At 42.7% G+C, this 20,597-nt stretch overlaps 1 protein-coding gene and 1 pseudogene across 2 annotated transcripts in view; one reads left to right on the top strand and one right to left on the bottom strand.

Annotated features, from left to right (window-relative positions):
• The first annotated feature begins 3,275 nt into the window (after nt 1-3,275).
• Nucleotides 3,276-3,964, top strand: LOC310842838 (fatty acid-binding protein, adipocyte pseudogene; annotated as a pseudogene). Its single transcript has one exon. The product of its transcript is annotated as a fatty acid-binding protein, adipocyte pseudogene (transcript).
• A 6,699-nt stretch (nt 3,965-10,663) lies between these two features.
• Nucleotides 10,664-20,597, bottom strand: part of UBAC2 (UBA domain containing 2) — a 91,076-nt gene continuing 81,142 nt past the window's right edge. The window contains exons 8-9 of the mRNA XM_083735401.1: nt 15,297-15,419; nt 10,664-13,411 (exon numbers count right to left, since the gene is read on the bottom strand). Coding sequence (XP_083591527.1) covers nt 13,304-13,411; nt 15,297-15,419 — 231 coding nt within the window. The 3' untranslated portion in view covers nt 10,664-13,303. The remainder of the gene's footprint in view (nt 13,412-15,296; nt 15,420-20,597) is intronic.

Raw genomic sequence — 20,597 nt, 5'->3', positions numbered from 1 at the left:
GCTAAAATGAAAAGAAAGATAGACATTAAGTGATTAAGTTAATTTTATGAGAAAATTGGTTTTGGAAAACTGTTACAATGATATACACTGAAATTCAGCCAGGGAGATTTGGGGAAGTCACTTAATAATGTTACTAAGATTGAATTAAGTACAATTAAAATGTTTGTTTGTTTAAAATTTTTAGAAAATCAATAAAAAAATTTTTGAAGAAAATAACTTAATTCGTTCAGGAGGTCCGTTCTTAACCTGAAACCGTTGTTAACCTGAAGCACCACTTTAGCTAATGGGGCCTCCTGCTGTCGCCACATGATTTCTGTTCTCATCCTCAAGCAAAGTTCTTAACCCAAAGTACTATTTCTGGGTTAGTGGATTCTGTAACCTGAAGCGTCTGTAACCTGAAGAGCCTGTAACCCGAGGTACCACTGTACTCCATCTCTTTGCTAGAGACAACCCCTTTTTTCTGGTACTAGCCCCTAGTAGAATAATGTGCCTATTTTGCAGAAATAGCAGAGGTGCCTTTTTAAAATGCCATACATACTGTGTACCTGTATGTTGTTACCATTTTGAGTTAATAGTAGCTGAGGGAATGACAGGATAACAATGCACATGAGGAACACAATACAGGGAACAGTTAGCACCCCACTCTGAACATTGCAGCCCTTAGAGTAATAGAATCACAGAATTGTAGAGTTGGAAGAGATCTCCAAGTGTCATCTAACCCCCTGCAATGTAGGAATCTTTTGCTCAACGTGGGCTTGAAACCATTGCTCTGTGATTAAGAGCCTCATGTTCTTCCAGCATCCAAAAAACCAAAGTGCAACACCAACAAGTACACCCCTCTGCTGCACCACAAATCTAACTCAGTGGTGTAACGTTGGAAAATGTCGATCACTTCTCCTACCTAGGCAGTTATCTTTCCACAAGGGCCAACATTGATGCTGAAATCCAGCATTGCCTGAGCTCTGCGAGTGCAGCTTTCTTCCCGTTGAAGTGGAGAGTGCTTGAGGACCAGGACATCCGCAGGGAAGCAAAAATGCTTGTTTAAAAAGCTATTGTACTGCCAACCTTACTATATGCTTGTGAAACATGGACCACTTATAAACGCCATCTCCAACTCCTCCAAAGATTCCATCAACGGTGTCTCCGATAAATTTTACACATCACTTGGGAAGACTGGTGAACTAATATCAGTGTACTGGAAGAAGCTAAGATCACCAGTGTTGAAGCAATGATTCTTCAACATCTACTTCGTTGGAATGGTCATGTTGTGTGGATGCCTGATTATCGTCGTCCAAAGCAACTGCTCTATTCCGAACTTAAAAATGTAAAGTGGAATGCTGGTGGTCAACAAAAGAGGTTTAACGACTGTCTCAAGGCAAATCTTTAAAAAATGTAGTATAAACACTGACAACTGGGAAACACTGGCCTGCAAGTGCTCCAATTGGAGAGCAGCCTTTACCAAAGGTGTCATGGGCTTTGAAGACACTTGAACTCAGGATGCAAGGGAGAAATATGCTAAGAGGAAGGCACGCTTGGCAAATCCACACCGTGATCAACTCCCACCAGGAAATCAATGTCCCCATGGTGGAAGGACGCGTGGCTCCAGAATTGGCCTCCACAGTCACTTACAGACTCACTGTTAAAACCGTGTTTATGGAAGACAATCTTACTCGGCTACGAGTGATCGCCAAAGAAGAAGAAGAAGAAGAAGCTCTACAAACACTGAGCCATCCAGCTCTGAGAACCCTCACTGCAGGAAGGGAAGTTACAGGGAATCACGCAGAGGGCCTTCATGGTAGTGGTTCCCACCCTGTGGAACACCCTTCCGTCTGATGTTAAGGAGGTAAATAGCTATACAACTTTTAGAAGACATCTAAAGACAGCCCTGTATTGGGAAGTTTTTCATACTTGATATTATGTTTTTGTATGTGTTGGAGGCTACCCAGATTGGTTGGGGCAACCCAGCCAAGTAGGTGGGGTATAATAATAATAATAATAATAATAATAATAATAATAATAATAATACGACCAAGGAAGAATGGACTATCCTGAAATGGCAAAACATACGAGAATGATTAGAAACCAGGAAGAATATTTTTTTTTATAAAGAATGGGGAAAGTATATAATTTGTTTGAATTTTTTTTGTAAACAATTAAATTCAATAGCAGGATTGATTTAAAACTTGTTTAACATTTGAACTGAGGAATAGTTAAGAATTTATTAAAAATTGGAATTATAAAGGAGATGCTAGGGAGAAATTATAACATAAGGATCTACAAAAAGGGGGGAGGGAAGTCAAAGGGGAGATATATATATATTGTGTTCTGTTTGATGTTTGTGTTATACACACACACACAAATTTCCACCCATGGTTGGGATGGTGAGCAAACAAGCAATAATAATAATGATAATAATAATAATAATAATAATAATAATAATAATAATAATAATAATAATACAGGGCTTTTTTCTTCAGCTGGAACTCAGTTCCGGCCATCTCTGGTGGGCACCATTGCCATTATTAGAGAATAAGGGAGGCATTCATGGTGAGTTCTGGCACCTCTTTTTCTAGAAAAAGAGCACTGTTACTATAGATAAACCTTTTGCCTAAAGGTCACACAGTAAATTCATGCATAAGATGACTTTTGGGTTTTCCTAGTTCATATTCTCTTATCGGTTACACCACAGTCTCAGCCTCCAGCCTCATCAGCAAGGGAAAGTACACAAGCCTGCTTGCCTCAGAGGGGTTTTCCACAAAAGCAGTGTGGCAGGAGGAGGGCTATTCCCACAGAGCAGTTTCTCGTGAGCATGGTCAGCCGCAGCAGTGAGACAGCACAACAGAGAGGATGAATGACGCCAGCTTTGTGAAAAGCAGCACAAGAGACGAGGACGTTTAGCCCGTTTAAGAATTGCTCTCTATAGCCTTTGAGGAAAACGATGCTATGAGAGCGCATGAGGCCAGGGAATGCTGGGTCTTTGGGGGAGAATGTTTTAAGAGAGAGAGAGGAAAGTAATGTCTCTGTGTGAATGTCTTGGGAAGAGAGAGAGGGAAAAGGAAAGAGATAAGAGATGCTTTTTTTTTTTAATGCATCCACAGAGGCTAACGTTTTAACAAAAATGTTAATAGGCAATAATCAATAGGATGAAACTTTTCCTCGCTGGGGAAAGCTGCTTCTGTTGCTTTCTGTGAGCTGCACTAGATACTGTCTCGGTAGACATGTGGCTTTTTAACACTTAGGAAGCAGCTAACAGTTTCTAAGTGCTGCACAGACATTAAAAGACAAGACAGCCAGGTGCTGTGCTCTTTGTGGTGCTTAGTTAAACTTGTAAGAAGTTCCTCAGGAGACTTAGTTAATCCTACACCATGTGCGAACAATTTTTGGGAACTTGGAAGCTTGTTTCCACTGAAAAATTTGATGACTATATGAAAGAACTTGGTGTGGGCTTTGCCACCAGGAAGGTGGCTGGTGTTGCCAAGCCCAATGTGATCATCAGTTGCAACAGAGATGTTATGACCATCAGAACAAAGAGCAATTTAAAGAACACTGAGATTTCTTTCAAACTGGGGGAACAGTTTGATGAGACCACAGCAGATGACAGGAAAGTAAAGAGTGTTGTGACATTAGACCATGGGTCGCACAGTCAGTTGCAGAAATGGGATGGCAAAGAGACCACAATAAAAAGAAAAATAGAAGATGGAAAGCTGGTTGTGGAGTGTGAAATGAACAACGTTATCTGCACCAGAGTGTATGAGAAAGCATGATGATAGACTCCTTCCCCTGTGTGGTTAGTGGGACACAGAAACAGGAGAGTTAGCTGGTTCGGGATGCAGAGCCCCACAAGGCAGTTGCTTTCTCCAAAGAACTGATATGTTATTGATAGAACCATTCCAAAGAACCTGTATACAGTATTCAACCTAAAAGTATGGTGACTATTCAATAAAGTGCTTAATGATTAAAAAAAGACAAGACAGTCCCGGCCGCCCTCTGCCCACAGGCTCACCATTTAATACAAAGTGGGGAATGCAATGCAGAAGGAAAATCAAAACAAGCCCAGGAGCAGCTCCACCTTCACATTGGTCTCCTGCTTGCCATATGATGCAGTTCCTCAGTCTCGCAGGGTAACTTGCAGTCCATTGCTATTTACTCCAGTTCAGTGGTAAAATGTGGGGTTTCCCACGGAAAGCATTAGGGGAAGAAAAAACAACAACCGCTTGGACACAGAGCTTTAACATGCAGCCCTGTGCCAAGGTAACGTAGGAGAGGGGGCCCTGAAATAGGTTGATTTCCGTGAGGCTCACTCCTCCTTCCTTGGGCTTGTCCTCTGCCTGCAAGCCAAATTCTGTATAGCGAATTCCTCCACCACTTCACCACAATACAGTATTGGTAAAATACATGGCATCATTCTCACCAATAGCCTCTGAATATCTGGGGGTGGAGGGCAAGGTTTCCTAGGCAGATTAAAGCCCCAGCACATCTTTTTCTTTCTTTCTTTCAGGGACACAGGTGGTGCTGTGGGTTAAACCACAGAGCCTAGGACTTGCCAATCAGAAGGTTGGTGGTTCAAATCCCCGCGACGGGGTGAGCTCCCGTTGCTTGGTCTCTGCTCCTGCCAACCTAGCAGTTTGAAAGCACGTCAAAGTGCATGTAGATAAATAGGTACCACTCTGGCGGGAAGGTAAACAGCATTTCCGTGCGCTGCTCTGGTTCGCCAGAAGCAGCTTAGTCATGCTGGCCACATGACCTGGAAGCTGTACCCCGGCTCCCTCGGCCAGTAAAGCGAGATGAGCGCTGCAACCCCAGAGTCGGCCACAACTGGACCTAATGGTCAGGGGTCCCTTTACCTTTGCCTCTTTTTCTTATAGAAATTATCCCTGCAATTGTGTCTGTAGATATATGACACAGTGAGTCAGTGCATCTGGCTGTTAATAACTAGAAGGCTGTTGGTTTGAGCCCACTTAGGGACAGCTATAGGCAGGATTCCTGTGTTGTTGGATGATGACTAGATGATCCTCGTGGTCCCTTCCAACTGTACAATTCTATGATTTAGCCATTAAATTCAGAAGACTGCTCACTGAAAGACTGGAGCCATACTCCACCAACCAAGGGGAAAAGAAGCCACAAGAAGAGTTATCTAAGGATTAGAAGCTATATTTAGTTCCTCTCTATATTTCTTCTAAGGCAGGGCTGAGTCACACAGCACTGGGCTTGTGCTGATATAAGGGCTTTCTGTAACCAAGGCGTAGTTTGTCCACAAGCCTGCAACGAGGTTCATGTGATTTCTTCTGTTTATGTCCAGACTGTGGAGCTCACTGGGTAACCTTGGGGCAGTCACTAGCTCAAAGGTGCCTGATCTCATACGCCGGAGTTGTGAAGAAGAAAAATGCTGTGTGCCTATATGAAACAATACACTACCCTGAGCTCTTTGGGATAAAAATGGGTGGGATATAAATGCAAATCAATCTGTCAATCTCGACTTTTCAGTAGGTACTCACATTTGACTATTCCACTCCCTGCCACCCTTTGGGGGCCTCTGTAAAAAAATGTTGGCATGCAATGAAAGAAAACAGCACCTAGGATCTATGAAGTTATTACTATTTTAATGCATGTATATAATCAAATGCCATTCTCTCCACAGGTCCTTAAGTTATCCATAGTTGTCCTCAAGGTAAATTAAAAGGTTCTCTTGTGCTGCTGTAGGAATTTGTGAAATGCCGACCTCTAGTGGCATTGAAGGAAATTTGATGTGTTGGTCTCTGGCTTTATACTTAATCGTAGGCAACGCAGTGGGTATTTTTAAGTAGAGTATGGTTTGCCCTTTATTATGCTTTCGGATATTTAAGGACTTGTTATATGCTGAATGGTGGATAAAATCACTTGCATCCTATTGACTGCTGTTACAGCAGCTGAATCTCAAGGGCTGCCCACAGAATTTTCTAGTCCTGTTGTGTTGGATGAGTTTCAGGCTCGATGATGAAGGTTCTTGGATTGGTCAGGGTGACTACTTGTGCTCTGGACCCTTGCCCCCCTTGGCTGATAGAAATTAGCAGGGAGGGGACAGTTGGCTGGGCCAGGGAGGTGATTAATGCATCCTTGTGAGGAGGAGTGGTCAGTGCCTGCTTAGAACCATTCAAGAACCCCTCCCTGGATTTGGAAAATCTAAGTACGGTAACTATCTCCCTTTCTTAGACAAGATTCTTGAGTGGGTAGTTGTTGATGAGATCTAGGCTCTCTTGTAGGAAACTGATTTTCTAAATAACAACAACAATTTATTATTTATACCCTGCCCATCTGGCTGAGTTTCCCCAGCCACTCTGGGTGGCTTCCAATCAAGTGTTAAAAACAATACAGCATTAAATATTAAAAACTTCCCTAAACAGGGCTGCCTTCAGATGTCTTTTAAAGAGAAGATAGCTGCTTATTTCCTTCACATCTGCTGGGAGGGCGTTCCACAGGGCGGGGGCCACTACCGAGAAGGCCCTCTGTCTGATTCCCTGTAACCTCACTTCTCGCAATGAGGGAACCGCCAGAAGGCCCTTGGCACTGGACCTCAGTGAATGATGGGGGTGGAGGTGCTCCTTCAGGTATACAGGACCGAGGCCATTTAGGGCTTTAAAGGTCAGCACCAACACTTTGAATTGTGCTCGGAAACGTCTATTTCAATTGGGATTTCGGCACAGAAACTGTTTTGGTCACGCTGTATGATGACCTCTGCCTGGGAGAGAGACAGGGAAATGTGTCCTTGTTAATTCTCCTTGACCTCTCAGTAGCCTTTGATACCATGGTATCCTTCTGGAGCGACTGTCCGAGTAAGGGGTGGAGGGCATTGCTTTGTGGTGCTTCTGGTCGTACTTGGGACGGTCATTTTTAGAGGCGATGCTTGGGGGGTACTCTTGGGCCCTGTACAGCCTTCAATGTGGGGTTCCTCAGGGTCTGATTTTATCCCTCATGCTGTTTAACATCTACATGAAACCTCCAAGTGGGGTCATCCAACATTTTGGAGTACATTGTCAGGAATATGCTGAAGACACACAGCCCTACTTTTCCTTTACATCTACAGGCGTGGCAGTGGAAGTCTTGCCTCAGTAAAGGACTGGATGAGAGCAAACAAACTGAAGCTCAACCAAGATGAGGCTGACACTCTGTTGGTGGACGGTTCCCTAGACCGAACAGATAGGAAATGGCCTGCTCTTGATGGGGTTACACACCCTCTGAAGGAGCAGGTACACAGCTTGCGGGGGTTCATTGCTGTTGCGGGAGACTCAGGTGGCCTTGGTGGTGTTCCATCAGTTTTGGGTGGCGGCCCAGCTTTGCCCCTCTCTGGACAGGAATAGCCTAATTTCTGTCATCTATGCTCTGGTAACCTCTAGATTAGATTACTGCAATGTGTTAGATGTGGGACTACCTCTGATGACAGTTTGGAAACTGCAGCTGGTGCAGAATTCAACAGCCAGGTTGCTCACCATGAAAATCCCTGAAATGAGAAGTAATCGACTATAGAATAACAAAAAAACAACAACAACTAGAATTAAACAAAGACTTTACGAGATGCCGGCTACAGAACTAATCTGTTTCCTCAGAAGGAAATAAAGAAATTATAAGATTTTAAGTGATATCAAACAAGCTCAAGAGCAGGGCTGAAAATGCTTCCTCGAGTTTACAAAATAGGTATGAAAACCTCAGTGACAAGTTTTAAACATAGCCCTATTTAAGAGAATCCAGCAGTAGTGATAAGAAATTGAGGTTTTAACGTTTCAAACAAACTCAAAAAACAGGGCAGAAACTCAAAAAAGTTTTAAACGTAACCCTATTTAAGAGAACCAAGCAGTAGTAATAAGAAGTTGAGGTCTGAAGTTTCAAACAAACTCAAAAACTTTGACCTATGAAGCCTTAAATGGACCGCAATACCTCAAGAACCGCCACTCCCCATATGAACCACCCTGGACCCTGCATTCATCATCTGGGCCCATTTTTCATGTGCCTCCTCCATGAGAGGTCCAGAGGGTGGCAACACGAGAACAGGGCCTCTTCTGTGGTGGCCCCTCGCTTGTGGAATGCTCTCCCTAGGGCGGCTTTGCCTCGCACCTTTGTTACGTATCTTTAGGCACCACTTCTCTTTTCTCAGTTCTTAAACAATCTATGGCTTTTTAAACTGTGTGTGTGCGTGATGGTTTTATGATGATACGTATTTTTGTATTTCTATGCCTGTGCTGCTCGGATGAAGGGTGGCATATTATAAATAAAAACAATAATTATTAGACCAAGCTGTGGGAGGGGGGATTTGGACGAGCTGCAAGGAAATAAGCAAGGGCGGAGAGTTTGAAGTGTAAAGACAGGTTTGTCAAGTGTCAAGGGAGGAGGGGTTGGGGGAAGGAGTTTGGCAAAGGAATACATACTGTATACAGTAGATACATACGTGTGCACACACAGCAAGTTTGTATTAGCAAATGCTTCAGTCTTACTACGCTTTTTTCTCTCTACAGTGGTACCTTGGGTTACATACACTTCAGGTTACATACGCTTCAGGTTACAGACTCTGCTAACCCAGAAATAGTGCTTCAGGTTAAGAACTTTGCTTCAGGATGAGAACAGAAATTGTGCTCCGGCGGCGCGGCGGCAGTGGGAGGCCCCATTAGCTAAAGTGATGCTTCAGGTTAAGAACAGTTTCAGGTTAAGTACGGACCTCCAGAACAAATTAAGTACTTAACCCGAGGTACCACTGTACTTTTTTTTTTTTTAAAGTCTTACTTTGTTAGTACACTGTAACACTGGGGAAAACTCACAACTTTTAAAGTACCCTACTCTTTCCTGTTACCCTGTCATTCTTGTATTTTTTAAAAAAGCAATAAATGACTATTTAAGTAAGAAAAAAACTCCAATACCATCAGAGTCAGATCTAATCCTCAAACACAGTATTTCCCACACCTCCTCATTCTTCAGTCATATATTCTGTATCACCTTAAAACCAGCCTTCCTTCTTACTTCTTATTTCTTTCACTCTCACACACCTCTTAGTGGCAATCTTGGAGTGAGCGTTACATTCTGAAAAATAAAACAGGATTCTGTGCTGTTATTGCAGTGCGAGTTCCTTTATGAAATGTTTTATGCTGATGACAGACCAACGTAGCCAAGCGCATGTAAGAATAAGCTCACAGACGAATCAACACAAGGAGAACTTTGACAATCACCATTAGTTAACTCAAACAATATTCATCCATGGAGTCTGTTCACATTTTCTACTGCGAGTCTCTAAAATGTACTCTTCATCTTGTGGAATCTCCTGTTGGTACTGCAGTATACATCGTCTCCTTGTGTAATCTTGTTTTCTCATCATTGGTAGTTTATTTAATTTGAATTTAAAAATTAAAGAAACTTAACTAGTGAGAAGACGGGATTCTTTTTCCATTTACAGCCAGATTGCTCCAATATATAGATAATGGGTTATAAACTTATGGCAGCCGGCAGCTGATTGGCTCCCATCAGTAATACAACTAAAGGCATGTGATCTTCTCATACATGCTCAACGTTCTGTGCTTCACTACTAATCCCTATGAAGATGTGGCCTGGGAAAATAAATAGGTTGCTCCCTGAGACATGCCTAGTTAAATTAGCCAACTTATCCATTTTCTTCCTTGGTTTGTACTGGAAATAATGTTTACATATTAGATACGTATGTATGAACAGGTGATTTGGGCATATGCTTCTAAGTAAACCAAACACAAGTATCTCTGAAAATGCTCAGCAGCTCAGATGATGGGTGAGGAAGAGTTCTATCCAGGAGCATAATTCAGACATCAACAGTAGCTTTGCAATTTGGATGTGTGCCATTGTGGGTCTAGATGAGTCTTCTGCTGCTTTGGCATTTTCCACTTTTGCCCATGGCCCCATAAATTAGCAACGGAAAAGGCAACCCTAGGGATTTCTGCCTCGTGGAAAAAGGGCAAATTAAAATTTCTGCATCAGATCCAGTTTTGAGACTCAAGACAAAGAAAGAAAATTGCTAAATGTTTACTGCACCCATTAATGACAATTTGAAAAACACATGAAATCCTACTTGTAATGTCCTGTGGCCCAATATTTTCATTCATTAATGCATTCATCTACCACCTTTTAACACAAGCATTTCCCAGGTGGTTCACAGGATTCAAACTTGCCCAACTGTATCCCGATTCCAGGCCAAAAGCAAGCAGAGATCAGTGGCCTCACAGTCTGCATTATCCCTTTGTCCTTCAGCCTCACTCCAGGTAGCTGGGACTTTCCAAATGGCTCTGTCACTTGCTCAGGTGAGTAGTCCTATTTGCCGAGAGAGTGATTTGGGAGGGCTGTAATTTTCCCCTTTCAATGGACTTCTGGTCCAGCCTAGCAATACATTAATATGGTATTCCTGATAAGTGGAAACAAGTAAGTACCTGCTGTTCAGTATGAAATTCTTACACAGAAATCTGTGGCTGGCTCAGAAGATGGCTACTCTATAAAGGTACAATTCACTATTCCTGATTTGGCAAAACTAAACCTCATGTGAACAGTGTACATTTACTTCAACTATATATGTAGATGTATGTGATCACCATGCTTTTAAATGCTTTCCCCTTGTTGTTTTTCATTAAGCATAAATTTCACAGTTATGGAATTTTAATGTGTGTGGTAAGTTAAATGAAAAATATGAAACATTTCTTTGTTTTATTGCAGTCTCTATTTTTCTTCTTCTCAGAAAGAAAACCAGCTCTAGAAAATATGTGTACAATCTTTTCCTCACTCCCGCAGCAAGTGAGCAATATTATAGATCAGATTTGATTTGATTTCTGCTCATTCAGAAAGAGAATGTAAGCAAATGTGGGTTAAACTGGAAACAAATGGCTAAAGAAATGAAACATTGCTTTTTGTTCTTATTGCTTATTGTTCTTTGGTAACTGAAAAATCTTTAAATAAAATGATAAAAACATTTTAATCAAGAAATCCCTATAGTGGTCCGTTAAAACCAATTGCCATACGATAAATTACAAGTAAGATTGTTGATGGGTGTTTTCTGAACAGTTGATTTTTTTTTTCTCACTTGCTTTTACAAATGTTACTTATGCTATAAATCTTTTTCAGCAAAACACACACCCTAAAAAGTGTGATCCTGAAATTAGATATGCCATAACTACACAGGAGACTGCAAGCAGCAGTCATTGAAACCTGAAAGATCACCAAGATAACGATGTACAGTCGACAAACCGCAGTATCTGAAAAACAAGAGAAACACCATGCAGGCTTATTTGAAAGGAGAGGGCACAAGCATTCTTTGCTTTCACAGTTTTCATTCTATGCTAACAATTGTAATATTCATATTTTTGTTTAACTGTGACTGTGACTGGGATACAGAAGGCTTTAATTGGTTAAAAGGCTACCCAGAAATATTAATCAATTATGGCTCAAAGTTCTGCATCCAACGCTGATATGATGTGGCTATTATAGGCATTTTTAAAATTATTATTTCAAGAAGATTTGAGAAGGGAAGCAGCATTATTCACTGTGGCATTCAAACAAATTTATTATGGCATAAGCTAGTCTTCAAGGTGGCACGGAACCTTAAAGTCAACAATTTAAAAAGCACTTGTAGATCCAAGCCATGAGTGATCAGTCCCAGGCACAGTGAATGTATTAGGCCACCCAAGCAATTTTTTTGCCTGCCCCCTCCCCCAAGACTCGACAGATTTTGGAAGTAATGAAGGCAAAAAGAAAAAAAAAAGTCGACATAGCACTTGAGTGGGCAGAAAGATTTATAACCAGTCCAGCACCTTGACGGGGATTCAATTTGCCCCTTTCCTCGCAATCAGATCAATTGTTTGTTGAGCATGGAGAGAGCCAAGACTCTCTGCAGTTGATATGTGCAGGTCAGCCGAGGAGATGGGCGATGTGTACCTATTTACATGTGAGCACACGGGAACGTGGGGTGGTCACAACTACTTCTGCCAAGGGTTGGCCAAGGCTGAATGTAGCCCTCGGGTCCATAAAGGAGATCTGATCTGGATCCAGCCCATAGACAGTGTGCATACACGTAGCCTAGGTGTGGACTGAATTGAGCCAAGATTCGCTGCGACTCATACAGAACATACTCTGAATGCCAATACTCAGTCACAGAAAACAAAACAATGCCTTGCAGCATGGACAGAGTTCCTGAGTAACCACAAGTAGCTCACATCTGTCTGGCATTAGGATGCAAAGATACCACCTAAAATGCATAAAGATTCCACCTAAAATGCATACGCTGAAGGTGGTACTTCTTTCTTGGTTAAGATATAGAGCAAAGCACATACCAACATGCGTAGCCTTCAACCTTTCAGACAGGGACTCATCTTTAATCCAGTACTTGCCCTCCCTTCTTCTTTCCCTTTTAAAAAGTGACAAGAGGCAACAATAGTTGTGGCTGCTGTGCAACCTATTTTCAGTTAAAACCCACCAGCAGAATACCAATTATTTCTATCTAGCGTTCTATGCCTGATCCATGTTTTCTTAGAAACCTGAGATATTATGAAAAAAAATGTGGTGAGTGCAATGTTACCAAACTAGTTCATTTTTATTTCCCCTATTCCCATATTTTGAGTGAATTTATAACCATTTTTTATTAGATGTATATGGTCAATCTACTGTGACTTGCCAATATTGCTCTTAATTTTTTTAGTATCCCTGATTAGCTGACTTAAAGGTTGAGAAAGGTAGAATGGAGATTAACATTTTTCAGAAATGTTAACAGACTCCTCTGAACAAGATCATCACAGTCCTCTCTCCCTTTAATGAAATCACATGGCTAAGTAATTCTTCACATTTCTTAGAGCTGTGATGAAGGAGATGAAAGAAATGTTCAAAAACGTTAAAGATTAGAAAAAGGAAAGTGATGCAAGATTGGAAAACCTGTATTTTTTTGCAAAAAGAGCCATAGTACACACTTTTTTTTGTTTCCTCCTGTTCCTAGTTATTAGGAATGGTGAAATATTTTCTGCTGATTTTGTGTTGTTGTTGGGTGTGGGTTTTTTTTGGGGGGGGGGGGAGAAACCACAGAATTTGTCAAAATAAATATTGAATACAACCTATTTGTACGATTGAAAGTACTCTTCAAGTGCAATCTGGCCAGTACAAATCACCATTCAAGAGTCAGGTAATTCCAGTGCCATCCATCATTTCTGCTCTGATATGTCACATGTGAAGAGTCAGCTTATTCTTCTGGATTTAGACATTCAGAAGTCTATCCAGTCAATGGCTGAAGTCTTCTTCTTTGCAGCACAGCAAATGTGAAAAGTCAAGTCCTTCATGCAGGCACTACTCAGTGCTGGAGCAGAAAGTTGGTGGCTACGTTAAGGTCATTATTTGAAGCCCTCAAAGCTTCCAGAGCATCCAGTCGGGAAAATCCCATTTCCATGAGCCGTGCGACCTTGCAGAAAAGGAAAGAGACAAAAAGAGGTCTTTATCTGGAATTTTGGCTAAGCAGTCAAGATAATTGCATGCTTTAAAAAATGGTTAAGAATAGGTAAATAGTATAAGATAGGACTTTGGCTGCCTCATGGGAAGAAACCACTCTGTAGCTCCTTGTCCAATGTCCATGCCTGTGTTAAACCAGTTTCTGGAGGCTGATGCTGGGAAAAGGAGGGGTCTTATCTAATGTGATCTGGGGCTTTTCACTGTTAGTAACAAGGGAAGGGAGGCACTGAGGTGGTTACCACACAACCAGAAAGTGTGAGAACCCAGCCTTAGTTTTCAGGTCTTTTCTCTTAAGTGCTACATTCTGAGGCAGTGAGATTTTCACATGGAGTGGTTGCCCCCGCCCACCCTGGTTTAAACTGAAGCTATAGTCCAGGGGTCAGCAAACTTTTTCAGCAGGGGGCCAGTCCACCGTCCCTCAGACCATGTGGTGGGCCGGACTATATTTTGAAGAAAAAAATAAAAATAAATGAATTCCTATGCCCCACAATTAACCCAGAGATGCATTTTAAATAAAAGCACATGTTGTACTCATGTTAAAACACCAGGCAGGCCCCACAAATAACCCAGAGATGCATTTTAAATAAAAGGACACATTCTACTCATGTAAAAACATGCTGATTCCTGGACCATCCGTGGGCCGGATTTAGAAGGCGATTCGGCCCCCGGGCCTTAGGTTGCCTACCCCTGCTATAGTCCTATCACAGAGGTGTATTGCCTCAAAAAGGGAACATGTAAATTTGGTTTCAGAGATGCACTGTACGAAAATCTTGAAATTGGAGGAAACACTGTTTAAATAAGGTTATCCACAGCTTGGAATCTGCTTCCTTATCACAAGAAAGCTGTCATTATCCAAGTTCTCAGTTGGAAGCAAATGTAAAACCATTTTGGACGGTACTATATAAGGACTTGCTGAATGCCTTTTCTCTTTTAAAAAATGTGTCATGGGTGTGCTACCTGTATTTCCAAGGAACATTTAATGAGGCCCTTAACTAAACCCGCTGTAAACAAAGTTGTGATTCTAACATGCACTGTTCCAGCTCCAATGCTCATAACAAAAGGAAGAAGGGCCATTGGCTTTTGATGAACCGTGTGCATTTAATCTCAGTTATTCAGGGAGTGCTGTTGCTGTTAAGATCTAGATAGGTCTGCTGCTTTGCATGGTGGAATGGACATGTTTAAATCAGAAAACAAATTTCTAAATGAATCAACATTTCCAGACTGATGGCATGAGTACTTTTAGAGAACAGAGAATGATCAGTATTTGCCACAGTCCTGATTTTCATTTTTTCTTACGCAGTTATAGAAATGAATCAGAGAGACAGGTGAGTCAGGGAACCCCCACACCAGCTCATCAACTGCCATTTGGCTCCTGGCCTGCTTTTCTTTCCACCAATGGCCACCTACCAAGCAGTGAGCCCGCCTACCCCACCCCACCCCACCCATGGTCTCCGCTGGGTCCAAGTGCTACTCGGCTCCCACTCCTCCTAAAATTGTCTCATGCAATTCCAGTCTTTTGTCCTGTACAAGTTCAAGTCTAACGCTTGCAAGAAAAGAAAGAAAGGCCATTGTACCTTTTGTTGTTCAGCTGTGTGTGCGCACTTCTGTGTCCTACACCTGCTATGCAAAACCTGCTCCATGTGGCTGACGGGAACCACAGTGGCAACAGACAAGGCAAAATTCCCATAATCAACTCTCTGTTCTCTGATTGGGTACTAGGCTGCTAGGAAGGGAGCATGGAAAGTTATGGAAGTGACCTTACTTAAGCAGAATTGTCTAATACGCCACATAACCATGTTGGCTCTCCCCATCACCAGCACAACCACACATATCCTCACCTGTTCTTCAGAAACTTCAGCAGGAGGTAGCACCTCAGGTTCTGTCTGGTGATTATCCTGATAGTTTGCATTACGTCGATGGCGTAAAGGAGGAAAGAGACGATTCCAGTTGATCATTCCACCCTGTAAACAAATATCCCCAAAATTGCTATTGTTTAAACACAAAACTGGCAAAACGACTGTTATGACTGAAGAGGCAATCAATCTCTGCCACGCAAAATGAAGCATTACATGATTTGAGACCAGGATATTAAAGGACTGCCTATTTCCATATCAACCTGTCTATAGCATGTCATCTTCGTTGGAGGCCCCACTATGCATCCCACTAAATCAGGGGTCAGCAAACTTTTTCAGCAGGGGTCCAGTCCACTGTCCCTCAGACCTTGTGGGGGGCCGGACTACATTGGGGGAGGAAGAATGAATTCCTATGCCCCACAAATAACCTAGAGATGTCTTTTAAATAAAAGCACACATTCTACTCATGTAAAAACACCAGGCAGGCCCCACAAATAACCCAGAGACGCATTTTAAATAAAAGGACACATTCTACTCATGTAAAAACACGCTGATTCCTGGACCATCCGTGGGCCGGATTTAGAAGGCGATTGGGCCGGATCCGGTCCCCGGGCCTTAGTTTGCCTACCCATGCGCTAGATTCAGAAGCATGACTGTGAGGCAGGGTATTTTCTATTGTGGCACCCAGCCTGTGGAACCCTCCCTAGAGAGAAGTTGGCTGGATTCTTGCAGTTAAGCTTCATGTGTATGAGTGGAACTTTATTATTATTATTAATTCACAGACCTTTTAGTATGTGGATTAAATCTGTATCTGTTTCTTTTATTGCACTCTTGGTTTTCATGTAGAAAATTGATTTTAATCATTCACAGTGTTTCTATTGTTAACTTGTTATGTTTTCTTTTGTAAACCGCTTCGAATTTATTTTACAGTGGTACCTCAGGTTAAATACTTAATTCGTTCCGGAGGTCCGTACTTAACCTGAAACTGTTCTTAACCTGGAGCACGATTTCTGTTCTCATCCTGAAGCAAAGTTCTTAACCTGAAGCACTATTTCTGGGTTAGTGGAGTCTGTAACCTGAAGCGTATGTAACCCGAGGTACCACTGTATAATGAAAAATGGGGAAGAAAAAATAAATACAGTGGTGCCTCGCAAGACGAAATTAATCCGTTCCGTGAGGCTCTTCGTATAGCGGTTTATTCGTCTTGCGAAGCAAGCCCATTGACAGCTTAGCGGAAGCGGATTAGCGCTATTAGCGGTTTAGTGGCTTTTAGCGATCAGCTGATAAGCGGCTTATCAGCGGATCAGCTGATAAGCAGCTTAGCGGCTTAGGAAAAGGGGGGGAAGAGGAAAAACCCGCAGGAACTCGCAAGACATTTCGTCTTGTGAACCAAGCCCATAGGGAAATTCGTTTTGCGAAGCGCCTCCAAAACGGAAAACCCTTTTGTCTAGCGGGTTTTCCGTCTTGCGAGGCGTTCGTCTTGCAGGGCACCACTGTACATGAAGACTGGTCAGAAAACTTGTAAGAATGATGTAAAATGTACCTCAAAATAAACCTTGTGCTCTGAAAGTAGTTTAACACCCCTAACTGCCAATGGTAATTCCCTTCCTAAGGTTGACTCATGTTTGTCCCAGTGTCAAACATTCCATTCCATGTTGTTTCAGCTTGTTCGATTCTGGAGAGCTGGCATGCAATATGAGATAAAATTCCCATTCTTTTGACCATTACATGTAAAGTGAGCAGTGTTTGAAAGTGGGATAGAATAACTAGGAGCCAAATGGCTCCTGGGACCTGGGTTGTGGGCACCAAAACAGAATGCCTAGTCACCGTTTGGGGGGAGGAGAGGGGGTCAGCAATACTTTTTATTTATAATTTTGATAAGCATGAACTAATACACTGAGGTCCTGTTCCGAGGGCCTTCCGGTAGTTCCCTCACTGCAAGAAGTGAGGATATAGGGAACCAGGCAGAGGGCCTTCTCAGTAGTGGCACCTGCCCTGTGGAATGCCCTCCCATCAGATGTCAAGGAAATAAACAACTATCTGACTTGCACCCAAAGCAACAGTTACTGTATTTGTAAGATAAAGTGACTAACTACTACTACCACCACCACCACCACCACTACTACTACTGCTACTAATAATAATAGCAGTCCCTTAGCTCTTCCCTGGTCATTCTGTTGAAGTGCTGTGCTAAGCCACAATTTGACTTAAGTGTGTTGTCCAAACCTAGGGCTCATTTAGCTTCCGCCAGACAAACCATAAGTTGTAACCAAGGTTTGGCCTATGGTTTACAGCTCATGGCTTGTCTAGCAAAGCTAAGCCCTGTCTGATTCCTTATGTTCCACCTCAATCATTAAAAGACTAATGGGGGACTGAGGTTTGGTTGATCATCACCAGGGTCTAAGACTTTATTGTGGTGTGGTAAGCCCTGCCCTGTGAACGCCCCCCTTCCTTCAGACATCTTTTGAAAACTTTTCTTTTCACAGGCACTTACAATATGATTTTTTTACTTTAAAAAAATCAGGTTTTTTGATGTTTTACATGTGTTTATGGATATTGTCAGGGGACTGCCATTGGAACAGGGGAGGAAGCCAGAGGGCTACAGAGAGCCTCTGGCGCTCCTAAGGAGCAGCACCTCATCCAGCGGCAGAGCTCGAAGATGCTACTGAGAGCCCAAGCGCCTCACCTAGCCTGGCTGGCCAGGAGGCAGACATGCCGTTTCCGTCCCCCAGCTTACGCAGAGGGATGAAACGTAAGGAGTGAAGGTGGAGATTTGGGGTGTCTAAGTTATTACGTTGGGGGAGAAACCGGAAGGGGCCACTCCCGGAATCTGCAAGCGACTAAGACGGACATGAACTTTGTGTTTCTGCACTGTATATAGTTTGCACCAATAAAACCTGCAAAAGACAGGTCGGAGTCCTGCCTGGTTACTCACAAGCAACCACCACCACCACCTGACAGATATCTTTGTTGATTTTTATTGGTGTATATTGTATTCTGTCTTGCTATATTTTTATGAATGCGTGGATTATAAATTCATTCATTCATTCATTCATAAATAAGCAAGCAAGCTCAGGTTCAGATGGCAAGCTAAGGCAAAATCATGGCTTAGATCAGTGCAGCAGCAAAATGACCAAGGAGGAGCAAAATGGTCACAACCTCCTCTCTGAGAGCCTACGCATACGACACCACGATTTTGTTAGGCATTATGTGCAAATAAGGGCACTATGGTTGTTTTAAGAGCCTATTTACTAGAAATAAATCTGAAGCAACTTCTACCTAGGTGGCACCAGCAATTCCTTTCCCTTCTTTAGCAAATCTGACCTAATTAAAAGTTGCTATGTCCAGATTTGCAAGCAAGCAGGCGTATTCGACCCTTTTCTTACCTTAACTCTTCCTGTTATTTTTAGCATCTGCATCACTGAACTGGCACCTGATTCCACTAGTGGCAAGTTCTGGTCTACATTAGTTAGAAGGTCCTTGAAAAATATTTGATTATTTTAAAGAACTTACGTTTTAATTATTCCCCATGGTGTGCGTATGTATATCTCAGAGGCAGACTGGGTTTATTGTCCCTTCCTCTCAGATTTGTGACAAGATTCCTTCCTTTCCTGTTTCTATAGGAATGTGGTTTCCTTCCTGCTGAGCCTATCAGTCGTGTTTCTCAGCAAGGTTCCTTCTTAAAAGGAATCTATTTTTGTCTACTTTGATTGTTTTTGTTTTCCTTTGGGTGGTGATTTTTCTTCCCTCTGCTGTCTAATGGCTTGTCTGAATTAAAAAGTAACTTCATGTTCCTTTTCAGCCTTTTAAAAAATGGATGGCCTAATCTTAAAACTCGCTTTGCCTTATTTGTAGCCTCACATAATCCTAACTATGGCACATGCCACAGGGGGACAAAACATGGTTGCCATCATGTCAGCATCACCAGGGTTGGCAGATATGACAAAATAAAGTTTCAGAGTGCCCACTTTGTACATCACAGAGTTAATTGCTTACCATTAATGCACCTATCTGGGCTGTTCTGTTCCTTTTTACTAACACGGGGGGGGGGGGGCGGGGACGACGACGACGACGACGACCCAAAATTCTCTGCTGGGTGTTCTGTCTGAGCTAGTGATCGTACAGTGGTACCTTGGGTTAAGTACTTAATTCATTCCGGAGGTCCGTTCTTAACCTGAAACTGTTCTTAACCTGAAGCATCACTTTAGCTAATGGGGCCTCTTGCTGCTGCCGTGCCGCTGGAACAGGACTTCTGTTCTCATCCTGAAGCAAAGTTCTTAACCGGAGGTACTATTTCTGGATTAGTGGAGTCTGTAACCTGAAGCGTATGTAACCTGAAGCGTATGTAACCCGAGGTACCACTGTATCACTCCGAACAAACCACAACGACAACCCAAAGTTTGTTCTTGGCTCACCATTAATAGTGTGCTTAAAGTGAAACAAACCCTAATCTCTAGTTCAGCTGTGAGTGGCTCATGCATGGTAAACGGTTAACTATGGTTTACTAGGATGTGCAAACACAGCCATTGTCATTTAGTGCTCTCCATCTTTGAAACGGACGCGGGTGGCGCTGTGGGTAAAACCTCAGCGCCTAGGGCTTGCCGATCGCATGGTCAGCGGTTCGAATCCCCGTGGCAGGGTGAGCTCCCGTCTTCGGTCCCAGCTCCTGCCCACCTAGCAGTTTGAAAGCACCCCTAAATGCAAGTAGATAAACAGGTACCGCTTTATAGCGGGAAGGTAAACGGCGTTTCCCTGTGCTGCGCTGGTGCTGGCTCGCCAGAGCAGCTTCGTCACACTGGCCACGTGACCCGGAAGTGTCTCCGGACAGCGCTGGCCCCTGGCCTCTTGAGTGAGATGGGCGCACAACCCTAGAGTCGGACACGACTGGCCCGTATGGGCAGGGGTACCTTTACCTTTATCTTTGAAACAGAAATAATAGTGACCTAATGCATAGAGCTTTGACAGGATATGAGATAAATATTACTGAAGTTGCACTAAAATAATTAGGAATAGTCATGCTAACAGTGTGGTATATTAGCGCCAGGTTACTGGAGGGTGTTACGTACATTACAATTTAATGAACACTCCCTCCCCCAAAGTAAGGAAGACTTGGAACACCCCCCCCCCCGTGTTCTTGTGTCTGTCTGTCTCTCTCCACCCCATTCAGATAGCCTGAAAATAACTTGGAAATGAGCAGCACAGAAACCTCTGTTCTCTTAAGTTCAATTAGTGCCTTTCTATTTTCTCTACTGTGAAGAACAGCTGGTTGGTTTGGAGCTTTAATAG

Source organism: Podarcis gaigeae (genome assembly GCF_964106915.1).
Source record: "Podarcis gaigeae genome assembly, chromosome: 4".
In the NCBI taxonomy this organism is placed as follows: Eukaryota; Metazoa; Chordata; class Lepidosauria; order Squamata; family Lacertidae; genus Podarcis; species Podarcis gaigeae.
Note: the sequence above shows the minus strand (reverse complement) of the source record. Positions and strands in the feature narration are given on the sequence as shown.